Source organism: Parasteatoda tepidariorum, chromosome 3 (genome assembly GCF_982258835.1).
Source record: "Parasteatoda tepidariorum strain Cologne lab strain chromosome 3, Ptep-v5.0, whole genome shotgun sequence".
Lineage (NCBI taxonomy): Eukaryota > Metazoa > Arthropoda > Arachnida > Araneae > Theridiidae > Parasteatoda > Parasteatoda tepidariorum.
In genome coordinates this window covers 81,809,268-81,829,877 of record NC_141757.1, presented here as the reverse complement: position 1 = coordinate 81,829,877, position 20,610 = coordinate 81,809,268, and the positions used below count along the sequence as shown (strand labels likewise).

The 20,610-nt window shown below is 27.0% G+C and overlaps 1 protein-coding gene across 1 annotated transcript in view; it reads right to left on the bottom strand.

Moving 5' to 3' along the window:
* BBS1 (Bardet-Biedl syndrome 1) overlaps positions 1 to 20,610 on the bottom strand; it is a 34,350-nt gene that overhangs the window by 11,371 nt on the left and 2,369 nt on the right. Inside the window, exons 2-11 of the mRNA XM_016063033.3 lie at positions 20,421 to 20,590; positions 18,362 to 18,451; positions 16,883 to 17,007; positions 12,344 to 12,390; positions 5,178 to 5,219; positions 3,791 to 3,863; positions 2,818 to 2,949; positions 1,538 to 1,644; positions 1,058 to 1,178; positions 641 to 869 (exon numbers count right to left, since the gene is read on the bottom strand). Coding sequence (XP_015918519.1) covers positions 641 to 869; positions 1,058 to 1,178; positions 1,538 to 1,644; positions 2,818 to 2,949; positions 3,791 to 3,863; positions 5,178 to 5,219; positions 12,344 to 12,390; positions 16,883 to 17,007; positions 18,362 to 18,451; positions 20,421 to 20,590 — 1,136 coding nt within the window. The remainder of the gene's footprint in view (positions 1 to 640; positions 870 to 1,057; positions 1,179 to 1,537; positions 1,645 to 2,817; positions 2,950 to 3,790; positions 3,864 to 5,177; positions 5,220 to 12,343; positions 12,391 to 16,882; positions 17,008 to 18,361; positions 18,452 to 20,420; positions 20,591 to 20,610) is intronic.

Here is a 20,610-nt window from a genome sequence, read left to right as displayed (position 1 = left end):
GTTTATTTTGATGCTGGATAAAAAAAACAATGTCTTCATCTATTCCATTTTTGTCTTCAAATGCTTGATTAAGATGCTGAATTTTTAAAACCATAAAATTAAAGCACGTAGGTATTAAACAAAATTGCATGTGTATTCTTAAAAATTGAATAACTTCTCTACCGTCAGCTGAGACTCTGCAGGTAGTAAGCAAAATGTTATACCATTGAAAATAAACTAAATCAAATAAAAAACAATTGTTTTTAAAATTGATAAAATGTTTAATTACATATTTCAAACAGTTCTAAATTTTACATTCTAACAAGTGAAACATATTGTAAAATAGTAGGATCTCTATGTATTTTGTGTATGCATTTCAAATAATATGACTATGAAAAACTATTATAATTTGAAGGTGCCACCAGTTTTTTTCTAAGACAATAACTTCAATTTGACAAATTTCACTTAACTCTGGTTTTTAAGACTAAACTGACAAATAATCACTTTATGACTGTGTAAAAAAATTAAAATAATGTTTCACGTATGTTAAATATCAGCATAAAATAATTTAAAATATTTAGATACTTATTTTATTATGATGAAATAACTTATATTTTAAATGAAAACATATTAAATTGATTCACAAAAATTTCTCACTAACCTCTCATACACATAACTAATGAATTATCTTCTCGACCGAATCTTCCAAATCGAATGGCAGACACTACATCTTCAGCAACTAAAACATCCACCAGGAACTTGTCTTGATAAAACTGGACAATTCCATTACCAAGTGCTACTGCCACTAAACGAATGCCCATTTGCATTATATCCACAGCTTCGATAGTTACAACATTACTTGGTAACTGTAAACTCCATAAGCATTTCCCCTTACAAAAGTTAGGATGAAAGCAAACAAAAGATGATAAAAAAAAATTAAAAATAAAAAGTTCTCTGCAATTCTAGATATAATAAAATTCACAAATATACAAAGATCTGCTTAAAAATACTTACAGTTTATTTAATGATATTAAAAGCAGAGAAGAATTAAATTAACAGAAAAATTTCATCTTAATACCTTGCTGTTATAACTACTAAGTTTATCATCCATGGTTCCAACAATAATATTGTTATTGACACGCTGAAGACCAACACATTGAGACTTGAGCTTCACACAAAAACGTGCTGCTTTATAACCTCTATAAATAAATATTAAAAAGATTAGTCATAATGCAACATAATTTTTAAAAAAATATTAATTAATGTTTAAGTTCTATTTATAAAATAAACAATTAAAATATTAAGCAGGGAATATTTGCTAGAAAGAAAGATTATATTCTTCCAATTACATTATTAATATTACATCATGATAGCTTCTAATTTTTTTATGTCAGCTAGAAGAGTGACATTTTCAAAGTAAAAAAAATAACATTTGGATTTATTGTCTAATTTTTTGCCATGTTAATACATGAAGAAAAATGTAAACTGAAACTTAAAAAATTGAATAATCTATACATTTAACTTTCGCTTTAAAATTAATAAAATATATTTGAAATACCTTTTGAGCATATAAAGACAGCCATCACGACATGCAACAACTATTCTAAACTCAACATCAAATAAACCACTAACATCCATAAATACTGGAACACTTGGAACAGACATCTGCAAAAATTACAATCTAAATAAAATAAAATATTTAATTCATGTTTCAGAATAAAGGTTAAAGAATGTAAACTGAAGTTCATAGAATATATAAAATTAGTAAATACACAGCAAGATTGATTTGGAAAACTCATCTAACATATTTATACATAAATTTTGAATTGATTTTTCATGTTAAGTATGTTGTAAGTAAAAGATTTAAAATATATACATGCCATAAAAATAAACATCTTTAATGAATAACAAATATAAAGAAATAAATTTAATTAAAAATGAAAGAATATTTTTTATTTTAACTTCAAATGGATAGTGACAAATTTGACTTTTTGAAAATGCATAATTATAACCATAATTTTAATTATAATTTTAACCATATGTTTTTATTATGGATTAAATGTTGCAAGTTACATAAAAAGAATTATCATTTTATTCACCATTACCATTTATGCACCATTACCATTATGCATTTTATTATCATTTATGCACCATTTCATTTCTTAAATAAAGTAATACTTTTTCCACACAAAACTTTTTGTAATATTATTGTATTAAGCATAGTTTGATAAAAATAGTACCACATTTTATAAAATTTCTATGCTAAGTTTGAATTGGGTTAATACATTTTCCATATTGGTGTTAATTATTTGTCAAGTCCTTAAAAAAACATTGTATGAATTCTATAAAAGTATACATCAATAACGAAGAGCAAAAATAAAGAAATATATTTAATTATTGAAAAATCAATGAGTCTAAGATTTCTTGCAATTTGATTTTTAATACAATTTACCTGTTGATGCTAAAAAACATCATAAAATTATGTTATAAATAAATGCTATAAAGGTGTACATCACTGATGAATAACGAGAATAATGATACAGATTTAATAAATAGTGATAGAATTACAAAGTATCAGATTCTGACATTCTGATGTTTAATCAATTCTTCATGTTAATATAAATTAAATGTTAAATGTTTAAAATACATCTTATATGCTACAAAAATGTCTATCATTATCTAATAACAAAAATAACATTAACTAATAATTGGAAGACTAATAAAGTTCAGATTTTTCATTCCGAAAATAGCAAAAAAAAAGAAAGAAAAAAAAACACTTAATAAAATTAATATACAATATAAGCTCAATTTTGTAATAATATTTTCAATAAACCTTACTGCTGAAAGGATAGTAAAAGCATCTGGTTCCAGAACATAGACATTTTGATTTTCTGTGCCTAAAACTAAGCAACTAACTGCATCTTCTTCAGCCATGCTTTTTTTCATGGCACTTAAACATGTAACAACAGTCTAAATAAAAATAAATTATTAAATCAACATAATATGCAATTTGTAGAATTTCACTTTTCTAATGTTTTTTCCCTTCCATTTGAAGTAAATATAACTCTATATTAGCAGTACAATAGTATTAAGAGTTTTAGAAATGACTGGGTCATGAATAAGTTAATTAACTAAACTTCAGAAAATTGGAAGTTTAAATTTATCTAACAGAACCAAACTATTACGTTGATCATATATTTAACAAGTGTTTTTCTACATTATGTAAAAAATATCACAAGAGGAATAACTAAAATTATAAAGTCTATTTAGCGCTGCATAAAGCATAGATTAAAATTGGTCATAACAGGTTCTTTTCCTTAAAACTTAAAAACCATATTTAAAATTAAATATAAAAATAAATATATTTCTTTACAGTACTATATAAAAATATTATAACATTTTTATTTGAAACAAACAAACGTAAATATTTTTTGCCCATTATTGTTGAAGTTCACACTTCTGTGACAAAATAACACTGATTTAAGTTTATTTATCTAGAGTTGAAATTAAAAATATGTAATTCTTCTAACAATAATTTGACTTAAGTTTGTATCCAATTAAATATAAAAACTATTATGCATCAAGTTAATTTAGGGGTAGTTTTAAAAAGCAATATAACTTATGTGTGACAGTACAACTTATAAATAATAATATATAATTTTTTGCTTTCAGCAATTATTAAAATGACTTTTGGATAAAAAAATTAAGCAAAATTTCTGGAAAAATACCAAATAAAGGTAAAATTAGAAAATAAATTTACAATTACTTTTATGGTTATATTAAGATCATGATAAAAATGTTAAAAAATTACCTGTTTCTTCAAGGGAAATTGTTTGTGAATCTGAAAGAATTCTTCCAATTCCTCTTGTTCAAGCATCAAGAATCTAATAGATATATTTAAATAATGATAATAAAACTCTGCAAAAATTGTGATTGCAAGTGATCAGAGAAATGACATTATAGAAAAAAATAAAATCAACCAGAACATGACATGAACAATATTTTAAAATAGAACAAATATTAGAGAGAATATGAGTACACACTAAATTAAACCTTATCAGCAGCTTATGTTAATAAAAATTAATTTTTTAACCCGTTACGTCAAGATAAATTTTTACTTATATATAATTTTTCTTATTCTTCCCAATGAAAGCAAGCAAATATTTCTTAACAATTATTCCTTTTTTCAATTACAGTAGAACCTGGATTGATAGTTTTTTAAGGGATCATTCATTATGAAAGATAGGTATGAGAAAATGACGAATGCAGGTTACCTTAAAATATTGAACAGTGACATAAAAATGTATGAAAAATAATACAGACGTAATGGATTTAAAAATAAATAATTTAATAATTAGTCTAAAATTTTAATTGAAAAAATTATGTACTTAACATAAAAATTTTGACGAAAAAAAAAAAGAAGGATGAATCAGACATATTTACTTATTTAAAATATTTGTAAATTTTGGTTAAAACAAAATCACTCAAGCAATAAATTTTGACGTTTGCAACAGATTGCTGTTCCTTTCCTGTAAGTTTCAATAAGTACAGAAAGTTTAGTATCATATTAAAAGCTTCCTTCCAAACCTGGTTGTGGCCAAATCCATTGTTTCCATCGGTATCCCATTGTACTTCAATTTTTGCAACAATTTCTTGAACCAACAACACTACAAGTTTCCACATTTTCATCAACTGATACATGAATATCAAATGTGATGTTTGAGATTTTTTCCTCACTTTTTTCTTCATCTTTAGCTTCAGCAGTTACTATTTTTCTTTACAAAACGAATTAGTTTAATTATTTTTAGAAAATGCCAGTAGAATTTCTGAACGATAAAGACAGAGATCTGCATTATTAACATTATAAAAATAGCATTTGTGAAGGGACTGTAAAAAAAAGACAATACATATAGGAAAACAAAAGGCGTGTGAATAATTAATCAAGGTTTGACTGTATAAAGCTCCAATTATGCATGTTTAACTACAATCAATATTTATGAAAATGAAATACGTGGGAACGATACATCGAGGTTTGACTGTATCAATGCTTTAAAACCACTAATTGTGTTTACTAATACTATTATTTTACAAACTACTTAATGTCATGTCAGATAAGGTAAAATCATAAATAATACAATCTCTCTTATACATATACCAGGGATCAGCCAAAACAGATTAAAAAAAATTAACATAATTACCTTTGTGATCTAGCAGTGAGGAAAGATTCTCCAACTTCTGCTCTGAAAATTTGTAAAAGATTTTTGAGTGTTTCTACTATAAGATAAATCATTTAAAATACTTATTTTTACGAATTAAAAATGTCAAGGGGCTCAATTAGCTAGCCTTAGTGAAATTTTTGATTTTTACATATTCAAATGTTTTAAAAATTTGAAATACTTGCATTTATTTTACCGATGCTTTTATTCTTTTTGAAAACTTGTTCACTATTTGCAAAAAAATCGCAAAATTATGTTGCAGCTAATTTTATAAAAACTATCCTTGTTTTAAAACATGCAAATATACATTGAGTGAAACCAAATCACTTAAACAGTTTCCAAAGATAAAGCAACATAAATGCAACAAATACAGGATATTAAAAAGATACAAGAGCCTAAATCACCTTAACATAAAATACAATAAGCATATAATTGAAGAAAATTCCATGGTTTTCAAAATTGAATTGTAATCTTTATAACATATGATTATAGGAGGCTTATTGAGGAGTATTTAAAATTTGTCAACATACTATCAGCATAATGTATCAAAAAATTAAGAAAAAGTTGTTTTATATTCAACTATTTCATCCTATTTTAATTTAAAACAGCATACCTGTTGTAATTATGGGGAAGTGGTAAACTTACTTGCATAGTAAGATATTTTTTCAGATTTCAATGTATTCAAAAATATGAAATAATAACTCAAATTTGCAATAAAGTTAATTTTTATTTTTATTATTAATCAAGTAAAACCATATTCATTTTTAATTGCAACATATATATATATATATATGAAAGGGTAGCAGTCATGGTGAGTGATGTTAGGCCACGCAGATAGCAGTTGGAAGGCAAAACATATTTTATTAACTTCACATAGTATATTTAAGACATTTTCTAGCAAAGGCGGAGCTCAAAATCGCACTCAAAAACTGTGTGCTTAAGTTTTTATCTTAGGGAAAGTAGCAAAGGAATTTCCCTCTATTTTGTTATATTTGAGGGGAAAAGGGAAGTGATAAGGATTACTATTGGTTTATGAAAGAAATCTAGCTTTTCCCACACAGAGCATAGGGAGATATGTCCTGCTCTTAATTAAATGCATAGTTGAGCCAAAAATAGATTTAAGAACAGGATGTGGCTTTTAAAAGTGTGAGAAAGAATTTGGAATAGAATAATTAATTAGTAATAAAGTAGGAGTTGTTTTATAGCAAAGAAACTAACGTAAAAAGATTAATAGAAGCTTTTTATGTTACATCCCCCCTCGCCGAAAAATTTTAACTAACATCAAAAAAATTTTTAAAATTATCCCTTTGCAAAACTTTCCTTATGATGACACAATTAAAATAATAATAATAATATTTGTAAAATCAACAAGATATAAAGTAACATGAATTATAATGAAAAAAAACACATTTGCACACTATGTAAAAAAAATTTTCATACAGTGTTAGAGGAAGAAAAAAAATTTGAAGTAGCGCTACTATCGAAATGAAGTGTTAGATCTCCATTTTCAAAAATTTTTTGTGATTAAGTTTTTTCAGTCCTTCTTTATAATCACAGTAAATAAAGTTATTCCTCATACTAACACAATTAAAATAAACTTTTCACTTAAGACAAGAAAATCTATAAAAATTTCCTAAAAGATGTAAATATTCATATTCAATAACAAGAAAGATACAAAAATATGAAAATGCAAGTGATATGAGATATAAAAATACAAATTGACACTTTTTATCAAAAAAAAATTTCAATATAAAATGTAAAAGAAATTTGACACAATGGTCTTTAATCTGAAGTTTAAGACTTCAGTATTTTTATTTCAATGAGAGAATAAAAAGTTTGACACTGGTAAACTTGATGGTTATTTTAACCTTTGAGGTTCAATTTTTATTGTCTCTATATACTATTTATTTTTAGCAAAAATATCTGAAAAATTTCTTAAAATTCCTGAAGTTGGGAATTTTTTTCATCATCTTGAATTTGCACAATTCCGTCAACATGATTTTGACAATGCGGCCCCACATTATCACAATCAGTTTTGCTATTTAAATCTTTATTTTCAGTCTATCTTTTGTTTTATTTTTCTTTAAACTCACTTTGTTAACATTTTTCTTTTTACTATTCTTTTTTTTTTATGCCCAAATTTTTATTTTCTTCCCTTCTTTTTGTTTTTCTTAGATTTGAATTTTTTTTTTTTTCTTTTCTATCTGCTTTCTTCTTAGATTTTTTTTTATTGCAAACATTAACCAGGATTTCAGGACAAAAAATGTGTGAGAACAAATTGCTTTTACAATCAGAAAAGGTGATCAGTCTTCTCAGAATTTACATTACAACCCGTTTAACACAATTCATTATTAATTGAAATCCAAAACAAAGCTTTCAAATTCAATATGGTATTAGGTAAATCAGTTTTTTAAAATTTGACTGACCTAGCTATTTTCCTTATTTTTAATTTGAAGTGCAAGTTAGGTTAATTTGCAAATTACTTTTTGTTTGTTTTCATTTATCTTTTTTTTTTCTTTTTGGACACATAACTTTTCGAAAATATTTGTTGGGTTTATTTTTAAAGTACCACCTGTGTTAGTATTTAACAAGATAGTTTTCTTAGTCACCATCGGGTAGTTGTTACTCTTATTATTTTCATTTTGAATGTATTTTGAGTGTATCCGGATACTATTCATTCTCAATTCGTGGTTTGGTCACTTTATGTTGGATTTGACTCTTTCTCTTATAAACTTGATCTGTTAATGGGATTGCCTGAACCTTCATTTAAATTTTAATTTTGAAAAATTTGTATTGATTTTCAAAATTATTTGTAGCACTATTTTTGATTACCATCTTTAATTTGAAATTTTTGCCAATGCGTAAGGGCATTCAAATAACCAAAATAAATTTCATTAATTAAATATAACATTTAAAAGAAAAAAAAGTTAAATTTATGAATAGCACATATTTTGCTTTTTTAAACACCATAATAAAATAAAAATTTAAATTTTACTTCTACAATCAATATAATATACACTGTGATATATAATGCAATATAAAAAGTGATTCCTTAAATAATAACTAAAACTATAATCATACTGAATCGTAAGTGGAAAAAAAAATATGTGATAGCACTAAATTTTAATGTCATTATTTAATTTAAACAAATAATATTATAAACCATTGAATAATAGCATCAATAAATGGAACTATTATCAAAATATAAATATTAATAGATAAATATAATATTACCGGAATAAATATTTGGAACAATAAACATAAAATTATATGTTCCTATTTCAATATATGAGCGTAAATGATTCAAAAGTATTCACGTTTAAAAACTTAAACTTTTGAGAGTAAATACCAATCACATCTGTAATTAATCACCAATAAATCACTTCTAATATTTGATGAATCACGCGCACACGCGAGCGGAATCATAGCTACCACTTGAGATCACATTTTTGGTCATCTTCCGTTCAAGGAAACACAGAACACTCGAGAAAATCGCCAGAAAACGAAATCAATTAGGGCAACACAGCAAGCACTTGCTGTAAATCCGCAAGAAGCTAATTGTTGATGGTAACACACGGTAGGCGAAAACGAAACCAAAACAGCGAAGACATCAATTCTTTAACGGCGATTCCGGTACAACGGTGTAGAGGCAACGTCTGGACCCATTATGAAGGAAAGTCCTGAAATTCTCATTCTTTTAGTCAGGATATCGGTTTCACGAGCAACGCCGGCATCTCCTAAAACTTCATTCGATTATTTTCTTTCCTTTTATATTTATATATTTTTTACTTATTTGAAAAAAGCATTTTTTTTTTTTTTTTTTTTTTTTGGAAGGCAAAAAATATTTTATTAACTTCACATAGTATATTTAAGACATTTTCTAGCAAAGGCGGAGCTCAAAATCACACTCAAAAACTGTGTGCTTAAGTTTTTATCTTAGGGAAAGTAGCAAAGGAATTTCCCTCTATTTTGTTATATTTGAGGGGAAAAGGGAAGTGATAAGGATTACTATTGGTTTATGAAAGAAATCTAGCTTTTCCCACACAGAGCATAGGGAGATATGTCCTGCTCTTAATTAAATGCATAGTTGAGCCAAAAATAGATTTAAGAACAGGATGTGGCTTTTAAAAGTGTGAGAAAGAATTTGGAATAGAATAATTAATTAGTAATAAAGTAGGAGTTGTTTTATAGCAAAGAAACTAACGTAAAAAGATTAATAGAAGCTTTTTATGTTACATATATATATATATATATATATATATATTTTAAGGTAGTGTATATATATATATATATATATATATATTTTAAGGTAGTGTATATATATATATATATATATATATATATATATATATATATAGGTACACTACCTTAAAATGATGGAAGAGACATTTTTTTAAATTTCTCAAGACAAACTTTAAAGGATTATTTTGTAACTTTAGAGGTGTTTAGTTCATGAGATTTTTCATGCTTAGCAAGAGATTTGGAATATCTATAATAAATTACGAAAGAAAATAAGAATTTTTGAACATCCTACACCAGGAAATCGAGCCAAAAACTTGTAACCTTTATTGATTACTTTATCTGTTATTTTAATAACTGTATAAAGTTTCGTAAACCAAGAGTAAATATTTATGGAGATATGGAAATTTTTATAAGAACTTAATTTTTTTGGCTAAGGTTTTTTGCTGTAACTTCATAAATATCCAATGAAATTGAAAAAATTTTTTGGAGAGGTATAAGATTAATCACAAAATTGTTGATTTAAAATTAAGTAAAAACTGCTTTAACTGAGTATTTAACCTAGTTCCTGTACACTGTGCATGCACAGAAAAAAATTTAAAAAAGTTTTTTCATAATTTTTGTATAGAATAGTATTTGGTAACTAATGATAAAAGCTTTATTTGAATATCTTAAAAATTTAAAAAGTTTCAAGCAATTTTTTACATAGTTTTTGTATGTTTTAAAAGAAAGCTCAGTATTATAAGAGGATATTCACAAATTTTATCTTGCACCATTAAATAAGATTTATTAAAAATGATACAGGCATTGTGGGTGTTTCCCTACAAAAGTATGTTTTCTTTCTCTATAGATATAAGTTTGGTTTCCGGACAATTATTATAAAGTATTATCATTTGTTAATAAATTTTTTCTTATGATTCAAAAAAAATGTGTGAATTTCTTTTCATCAGTTATGCATGTATTTGTGTATATGATTCACTACAAAATTACGAAAAATATTTTTAAAATTTTTTCAGTACATAAGCTGTATTAAAGAACTAGTTAAAAACTCATAGCTTGCGTAGTTTGTAACGAATTTTTTTAAAATTTTAATTTGACAGTTTTGTAATTAATCTTAAATTGCTCCAAAAATTCAGTTTATTTCCACCTAATACAAAAAAACGTAATACGAAAAAATTACTTTTTTATAAAAATGCCCATAAATATGTACTCTAATCATACAAAACTTTATGCAGTTATTAGAAAAACAATTTAAGTAATCGACACAAGTTACAAGCTTATTGCTAGATTTTTTTTACATAAGGAGTTAAAAAATACTTGTTTTCTCTCAATTTATTGTAGATCTCTCAAAATTCTGAAATCTTAACATTTTCACAAATCGCATTAACTAAAAAATAGCTGCTAAGTTATAAAATAATTCGTTATGTATTTCTTGAGAAATTTTAAAAAATGTCAAAAACTGAAAGTGTTTCTTCCATTATTGTAGTGTAGTGTGTGTATATATGGGTCATTCTCACAAAAACAGTCATTTTCATGTCCCCAGTATATTTTATGTTAGTTTTACAGCTTACGAAAAACAAAAATTCAGGGAAAGTGTCCTTCAGAATGCAAGCTAACAAAAGAATAAAAATAAAATTATCAATTTTTATTTTTTATTTATTTTAGGTAATTAAAATATACCAATATGTCATTCCCTCATTTGTCCCCACTGCTGATTTAAAAAAAGAAGGAAAAAAATTTCTGAAATAAAATATTTTTTTTTTACAAATTTGTGTTTTTTATTTCAGAATACTGAAATATAGAATTCAGAAAATCAATTTTATATTTAATTTCTGATAAAAATATTAACACAGCACTATTTTAAACTTTGTCCCCAGTGTTTCGCGTCATTCCCTCACAACAATGTTCTTATCACCTGCAATCTTCTTAGAATAAAAATATTTTAATAAAAACTTCAGAAGTTAACAACTGGCATCATAGAACAAAATTGCATTATGTTTCCATCTTCAACTTAAAGAAGCTTTGCTGTGGAATAAATTTGAATGAATCAAACCAGGTAAAATCTTTTACATTTGTCATTCCCTCATGTCATTTTTTAGAGTAAAATAAAATACAGCTTCATCGAGAAAGTGGATAATTATATGCTGCTTTCTTGTATGAATATAATTGTAAGTGATTGACTTCAGAAATTAATTAGGCCTAACTGTTATTTTTAAATTTTATTGAATTCGTCATTCCCTCACTAGTGTATAAAGTGAGGGAATGACGCTGAAGTGAGGGAATGATTCAAGATGAGTATATTATCAATTTTTTTTTGTTCAATCGTGCCAGCCAATTTTATTTCCCAAACCTGTAAAAACTATTAAATATATAAGACTGAATTATAATAAATATTAGATATACTTAGTATGTTATCATTTTCAAACTTTAGGTAGATGTAACTTAGATAAAAACATGTATTAAAATAAAATATCATTCCCTCACTATTAGTGTCATTCCCTCACTTTTTAAATAGTGAAAATAATTAATTTACTTATTAATTAATTTGAAAAATAAATTAAAAAATTAATAAATTAATTTATTAAATTAATTAATTTATTTATTAAATTAATTAATTAATTATTATAAATTAATTAATTATAAATTAATTATTTAAAAAATTAATTAATTTAAATATTAAGTATAATTTATACGATATATACTTTCTTTATAATGCCATTACATATTTCTATTAATATAAAAAGTTTCAGAGCTTTTTATTCACTTTACTTTTTTGGGATTTTATGAACTGAAAAATGACAGTTTTGGTGAGAATGACCCATATATATAAATATATGTTGAATAGGCTACAAAAAAAACTGCAAAGAAGAAGCTAAATTACTTGTTTTCATTAAATAGACTCGACTTACCTAATATTTTCTAAAAATTCCCTGAGTGTATTGACATCAATTTCTTCCTAAAAATTCCGAATGTTTAATTATGAATCTCAATTAAAAGATTATACAAAATTCATAATGTAACTAGAACAAAGCCCTGATGTTATGTGAGTTTCTAGTTACCTCAATAATATTACTAACTTAATTACATTGATTTTTCTATAATTCTATAGTTTTTTAAGCTTTCATGTTAAAAAAAACTATAAAGTTTCATACAATTTTTTATTATTGAATATAAAGACTGGTATAGATGTAAAAATAGTACATAAAATTTGGAAAAATTAAGGGAGGTAATTGTTTCACTTTCTTTTTTATCTCATTAATGCATTTATGTTTGACAAAGAATTTGAATAAGTAGAAAGTTTTCAGACAAAAAAACAAGATACATAATTTTCCTTCGATTAGCTGCACCAAAAAAAATAATAATATAAAATACATACAAAAAAAACATGGTACACTGTAATATGAAGAAAATGACTGTTTTTTCTTATTAACCAGAAGAAAGAATTAAAAAAACGTTCTTAGAAGTAAGAAACATTTGTTAATTACCACAAAATTCCACTCAAAATATTTGGAATAAGTTATCAAATTATAAAGCATGCGGTATAACAAGTTTGAAATATTAAATGGCTAATATGTTTAATAGAAAATTAGCTACTTATGTCAACTTGCAAGTAAGAGGAGAAATAACATTAAAATAATGTCACAAATTCCTAAATTTTCAAAGTTTATGATTAGTAAATTTACTTAATTAAAATGTTTACAAACGCTTAAAATCGTAAAAATAGCTTGTTTTTATTTCTAAAAAATTAAAATTAAATGAAAAATATTATTCAGCTACTAATTTAATTTAAAAAAATATTATTATATATACAGGGTGTTTATAAAGTTCAGGACCCATTTTGATGTTTAATAACTCATAAAATAATAAAGATAGATTAAAATTAATAACATAAATGGTTAGATAGACTCAAAAAGTTTCATGACCCTTGACAATGAACTTCCATGTGTGCCCCCTTTGTCGCACGGAAAATATCAAGTCGATTGTCAATTTCACGCCAGGTAGCGGTAAGCATGTCGGCATCCACAGAGGCTATTGCGGTTGTAATTCTGGCTTTTAGGTCATCAATGTTTGACACGATCCTCCTGTAAACATTGTCCTTTATAAATCCCCAAAGATAAAAGTCCAGCGGCATTATATCAGGTGATCTGGGTGGCCAAGGAATTGGACCTCCTCGCCCAATCCATCTTCCTGGAAAATGGTCATTCAAAGAACTACGAACGATGATACCCCAATGAGGTGGTGCACCATCTTGTTGCAAAAAGAGATGTGGCTGAAGCTCTTCTAGTTGTGGAAATACAAAGTTTTCCAACATGTCTAAGTATACGACTGATGAGACTGTCTTTTCTGTAAAAAAGAAAGGCCCAATGACTCGGCCGTGTATAAGTCCACACCACACATTCTGCAATCACAGGAGGATCGTGTCGAACATTGATGACCGCAATAGCCTCCGCTGCCTGGCATCAAATTGACTATCAACTTGATATTCTCCGTGCGACGAAGGGAGCACATGTGGAAGTTCATTGACAAGGGTCATGAAACTTTTTGAGTCTATCTAATCATTTATGTTATTAATTTTAATTTATCTTTATTATTTTATGAGTTATTAAACATCAAAATGGGTCCGGGACTTTATAAACACCCTGTATTACAGTCGAATCCCGTTTTTGCGAAATTCGAAATAGCGAAAATTTCAAAGTAACGAATATTTTCCGAATCCCCAAATGTATTTCCATGTGAACAATGTATAAAAAATACCGATATTACGAAATCAATTATCCGATTTAGCGAAGGCGAAAATGAACACCAGGTCTTATTTTCTTTGATGAACAAGACACATTTCTTCAAAAATGTTCTCAGAAAGGAAATGTTTTATCACCCTTAAAATACTAATAAGTTTCAAATGTGAAAAACCTGTCAAAAAAAGAAGAATCACTGGAAAGAGACCACCCTGAGTTGACCCTTGCATTGATTCATTCATGTTTTAAGAAGTCAAAATACACATGCTTTTAAAAGAGGGAATTCTATTCAATAGAAAGGGCTTGTCAAGAATGATAGATTAGAAGTGACCACTCTTAGCAGAACAATTCCTTCCTTGAATTACAACAGACTAAATAGGGGGGGGAGAGCTGTTCTAAGAACTCAAGGTGTAAAACGGGTGTAAACAAGTTTCAGAAAATTACCAGAGTGGTGTGCAACTTCAATCGGAGAAGGTTAGTTAAATCAGTCTGTCTGCTTTCAACGTTTGCAAGCATTTTGTTTTCCTTTTTAAGCATAATGAGTGGTCAAAAGCGTAGAAGTTGCGTTTCAGAAGTTGATCATGGGATAAAAAAAGCTGACGTTGCGACAAAGTATGGACTATCCCCATCTACTCTATCTACTTTTTTAAAAAATCAAACGAAGTTGGAACAGCAAGTGCAATCAGCATTGATCGGATCACATAGAAAAAAGATACGACTTTCAAATTTTTAAGATGTAGATGCAGTTGTTTTTACATGGTTCCAGGATATTCGCTCCCGAAACATTCCAATTTCCGGGGCCCCTCATTCGTGAAAAGGCTTTAGAATTTGCAAGAACTTTTGGAAACGAAAATTTTCAAGCAAGTGTTGGTTGGTTGAATCGATTTAAGGAACGTTATGTTATTGTTGCAAAACAAATTTGTGGTGAAGCAAACTCTGTTGATTTAAAAGCTGTGAATGACTGGAAATCAGAAAAAATATCGGATGCAATTAGGTCTTATGATCCTTCTGATGTTTTCAACGCAGACGAAGAGGGAATTTTTTTCCAGTTGTTACCAAACAAAACCCTGGCGTTTAAAAAAGATAAATGCATTGGAGGCAAAAATTCAAAACTGCGTTTAACTGCTTTGTTTTGCTGCAATATGTCAGGCACTGAAAAGAGAAAAGTTATGGTTATCGGCAAATCTGCCAAACCTAGGTGCCTAAAAAATATAAATTCACTACCTTGTGATTATAGATCTAGCCGCAAAGCGTGGATTACGACTGGAATATTTAATGAGTGGTTGGTTGAGTTTGATGAAGATATGAAACGCAAGAAAAGAAAAATCCTGCTTCTTATTGATAATTGTCAGAGATGCCAACTTGCTCCGGACAGCAAATATACATTGTGGTAGTTTATTAATTGTCATTCTTGGTTTAATAAATTCAATTTAGAAAATTTTTATCCACCACTATTTCTAAATAATTTGTAGGCGGATTCATTGATCTGGCCTGACCCCGTCAGACCAGATGGGAATTAGCAACAACAACAACACTTTCATGACTTATGTCATGCTATTCCCCTCAAAAAGCATGCAAAAATAATCAAATATTTGCAAAATTTACTTTGTAGTTATTTACCGTTTATTTAATTCTTTTGCCGTGTCCGGAGCAGTTGGCATCTCTGAATTGTTCACCCCACAATGAGCCACCAAAATTGGAATGTATTCACATTGAATACTTTCCTCCTAATTGTACGTCAATTTTACAACCTCTTGACCAGTGTATAATTAAAGTGGTAAAGGGAAAGTATCGAGCACAACTTTTGAGGCGTATGCTTGTGCAAATCGGAAACAAAGAAGCAATTACGAAACCAGATGTAAAGCAAGCAATGGATATGATTGCTGGAGCATGGGAAGACATTAGCCAAAAAGTCATCTGTAATGGATGGAAGAAAGCAAATTTAATTTCGGCAATTGACAATGAAACAGTCGATGAAATTAATGATGTAATCATCGATTTGCAGCCTTTATGGGAACATGTGACAAAAGAAACATCAGTGCCAAACGAAGTCAGTCTTGACAACAGATGATGATGCTAGAACATGCGAAGCATTGACAGACAATGATATTGTACGTATGATTCAAGAAAACAGACAAAAATCACTTTCGGACAGCAGCGATGATGAAGAATGTCCAGAAGAAAACAATGTACCTACAGCTTCACAAGCCTTGGCCAATTTGGAAGCTGTAAAGAGATATTTATCGGCACAAAAAAACTTTTCAGATACTTTGTTTGAACATGTGCATAATTTGGAAATTTTTTTTATTTCTACTGGTTCTAAATCATTTGTTCAGAAAAAAATTACTGATTATGTATCTGCCTAATTAGTAAGTGTTAATAAATTCATTGTTTACATTAGTTTTGTGCGCTCTTTTAATATTACATTGATATTTTCCCAAATCTAGATTAAAAATATAATATCAAAACTGTAAACTGATTTTTCATATGAATAGTAATCCCAATGTAACGAAATAATATTTGTTAATGTTGAAAATTCGTAATATCGGTATAACGAATTTTCATTATTGCGTAAAAATAGCTCCGGTCCCATGGAATTCGCTAAAACGGGATCCGACTGTATTGATTTAATTTTAAAAGATTAAATTAATCAAAAAAAATTCTTATTATCTTAATGAATGCAGGATTCTTAATGAAAAACTAATAAATCACATTTTTTGCTTGACTCCAAGCTTCCATTTCTGAGGGGCAAACAGAAGAGGCAGGCAAGGTGAATTTATAAAATGGTCTCATATTCTTGTATATGTATATATGTGCACCAGAAGCAACAGCAATAGCTGTAAAAGATAAAATAAGTAATTTAAGAAATTAAGACATTTAATAAAAAAAATAATAAAATAATTAAATTTTAAAAACAATGTACAAAATATCAAACTCTTATTAAAGTCAAACTCTTATTAACCACCAGATATTAAATAATATATCCCTAGGCTCCTAATTATTCTACAGTTGTACAGCTTTTAAAAACACACTATTAAATTATTTTTGAAGATTGAAAATCAAGAAACATTAGATTTTTAATGATCAATACATTAAAAATAGTAAGGGGGATGCAAACAAAAAAAAAACATTGCATTCCAGGATGTGTAATTTTTTCATCACAAGAAATAAAAAGAAAAAAAAAACACACCAGCAAGTTTTTGTAAGTCAAATTAAACAAGACTTCTTTTCTGCATTAAAAAAAGGAGTGAAAAATAATTTTGAGTTGAATTAACATAGAAAATTTGGTTTTAATTTTTTGTTGAATTATTACAACTTAATCAACAAAAGATTGCAACTTTTCCTTAATCATCAAAATAATTATTTTTCATGTTTAGTTTTAAAAATAGAGATTTGAATAATTTTAAATAAAGACTCACTAGTAGTGAAAAAGGATCCAAAAATTTGGAAGTCTTGGATCCTAAGGACCCATAGTTTTCAAAGTCTAGCAGAATCTTAGCTTAAAGAAATCTTTTTATCAAAGAAAAAAATAAAGAAAGAATATCCAGGAAAAGTTAGTGAAGATAACCTCCACAACTTAGTGATTCTAAAGAATTTGCAGAAAGTATTTACTGAATCACAAAATGGAAGACTGCAGATGAATTTTTATTTTCCTAATCTACTTTGAGTTTTAAAAAAAATAAAAATTAAAAAAATATATGTTTTCTAGGATGTATTGCAAAACTTTCCATGCATTGTAAAATTTTAAATATATCTGATACTGTTTAAATCCTTTGGTATTTTTTCTCTCGTTTCTGTTAAAATGACGGGTTGAAGAAGTTTTTCCCTCCATTTCTCATGCCCATGATATTTCTGTGCTGGAGTGAACAAAAGTAACAATCCAAAAATATGAAAACAAACTATTTCTTATGCTCAGAATCATGTTTATTTCTCAATCTATACATCGGATGATAGTATAAAACAATTCATTATGTGTCTGGAGATAGTTTATTTTTAACAAGATAACGGCATTCTTTTTTTATTTCAAGCTAAACTTTTACTCAAAAATTAACAAAGAATACTTACATTGTACATCACATAGTGTTACATAATTTTCTTGATTAAAAAATAAGCACTTTTATTACTGTTTTCTTCAAAATTGATCAACCATTAGGGGGCAATATAAAACAATAAATATTAATACATAATTACCAGGAGAACGTGGATCACAGGTATCCATGTGAAAAGATACAACACCAGTTGGGAGATCAATAATGGTATGTTCAGAGAGTAAATGTGTGCCTATAAAAAAAAAAAAAAATAATAAATAAATAAAAAATATTTACTTAAAAAAGTAATAAAATTTTTGAAGGAAAAAAATATTAACAAATAAGTTTTAAATAATCTTTGTATATTAAACTAAACAATTAAAAATAAATTCAGAACTTAAAAATACAGTGTGAATTAAATAATCACGGTACCAAACAAGAATACAGGAATGAGGATGGGTAACTCTAATAGAGATATCTAAAATGAGATTTGTATTTTAAATAGGGATATTCTGATAAATATTACCATTTTTATAGCCAGATAATATATTGCAACATGTAGAAATTTACTTATAAGAAAAATTATCATAGATTTATATTAATATAAATTTTGTTAACTAAGTTAAAAAACTTTGTAAACAAAATATCCAAAACTTCTGTTTGAAGAAAAAAAATGAACTTAACAAAAGTTATAAACTAAATGTTTAGCAGTATATTTTTATATTTAACCCTAATACTTTTACACATACAAATTATATTGATATACAGGAGAGGAAAAATATTCTGAAGAAGAAGGTTCTTAGAAAGAGAGGGGGACATAAGAAATTGTCATACTGTTATTGATACCAGTCATGTTTAATTAATTGTGATAAGTACCTTATATAACTAACATAGATACAGAAGTAGGTTTTATTTGTATGCCTCTCTTAAAAAAATGGATAAGTGCTTAGAGTAAATAATAAGGAAAAATTGCTTTAATGTTCTAAAAAATTGTGGCATCGCATGAGATTTATCAAAATGTTGTCTATTGAATGAGATTGATCTAAACATTTGTTAGATAACAGATTCAAGTAAATTTGAATTTTTCATATAATTAGATTTTAAAAGATATTATTGACATAAATGAAGAATAAACACAGAAAAAATGAACGAAAACTTTAAAAAAAAATTTTTTTTTTAATGTTTTGATGAGTTTTTATTAAATGTTTTATTGGTTTTGAAAAGTGTTTTTAAGAGCTTATTTTTCAAAAAAGTTTGAACCTGGTGCATACAATTTTTCTCCCTACAACATTTGTATATAATTACAAATTAATTGGTAAAATAATATATCTAAGTTTTTATTATATTAATTCAAAAATCAGTTATTAACTAAATTGGAGTCACAGTGATTGATCACTAGTTAAGACACTGAGTTATCATTGTGAAGAACTGGGATTCGATCCTTTATTGTGACATTTACAAAACTGGGTGTGAAGCACACGCAGCTTTATAAACACCAAATATGGCTAACCTATCAATCTGAACCCATCAAGCTGAACCCATCAATCTGAAGCTGGGTTTGAAGCACACCTAGCTTCAGATTGATATGTGCTAGAATGTCAGGGAAGTAAAAGCGGTTTTGCGTAATGCTGATCACATTGCCACATCATGCTATTGCTCAAGAAATTGAGAAAACTTAACCTTCATAATTCCTGACGCATAATAGGCTGTTGCAGGAATGCTTTATTCACAGAATCAGCATTATAATCTCCCTCAGGTGATGTAGGGAAAGCAGATTTGTAGTAGGACACTGTTAAACAGTTGACTAACAGAGGTAACAAATTATTTTTCTAAATTGCAAATGATAAACAAATGTTAAAGCATTTATAAAATCAGATATCATTTAAAGAAATTGATTCAAACATACAAATAAACAGTTATCAATTCAAATTTAAATTGAGTTCAAAACTATAAAACAGTTAAAAACCAACATATTTCAAACAATTAAAATAAGTATATGGATAAAATGCAACTAAGTTCTATAGATTTATGTTTTTGTAAAATAATTATGTTAAATACTTGATTTGTACATCAAATCTCATGAAAATGACCTTTAATTTGTTAAATTCAAATATTCACAAAGTCATCAAAAACTAACTGATTTAGTTAAGTTTTGGCTTAAGTGATTGGAGGCCATCTCATTGTCTTTAATTCACAAATTATAAAATGGTTTTGAAAGATACCTTTATAAACTTTTAACTTCATATTATGAGTTCCAGTTCCTAAATCAGCAACAATTAATTTATAATCTCCATCACCATGCAAGTCTGCTAAACACATGCATGATGAAAATGTATATAAGGTAGCTAATGGATCATAGTGAGCATGAAGCCACTTGGATGAATGTTCTAATCTGAAAGAAAACAATTTGAA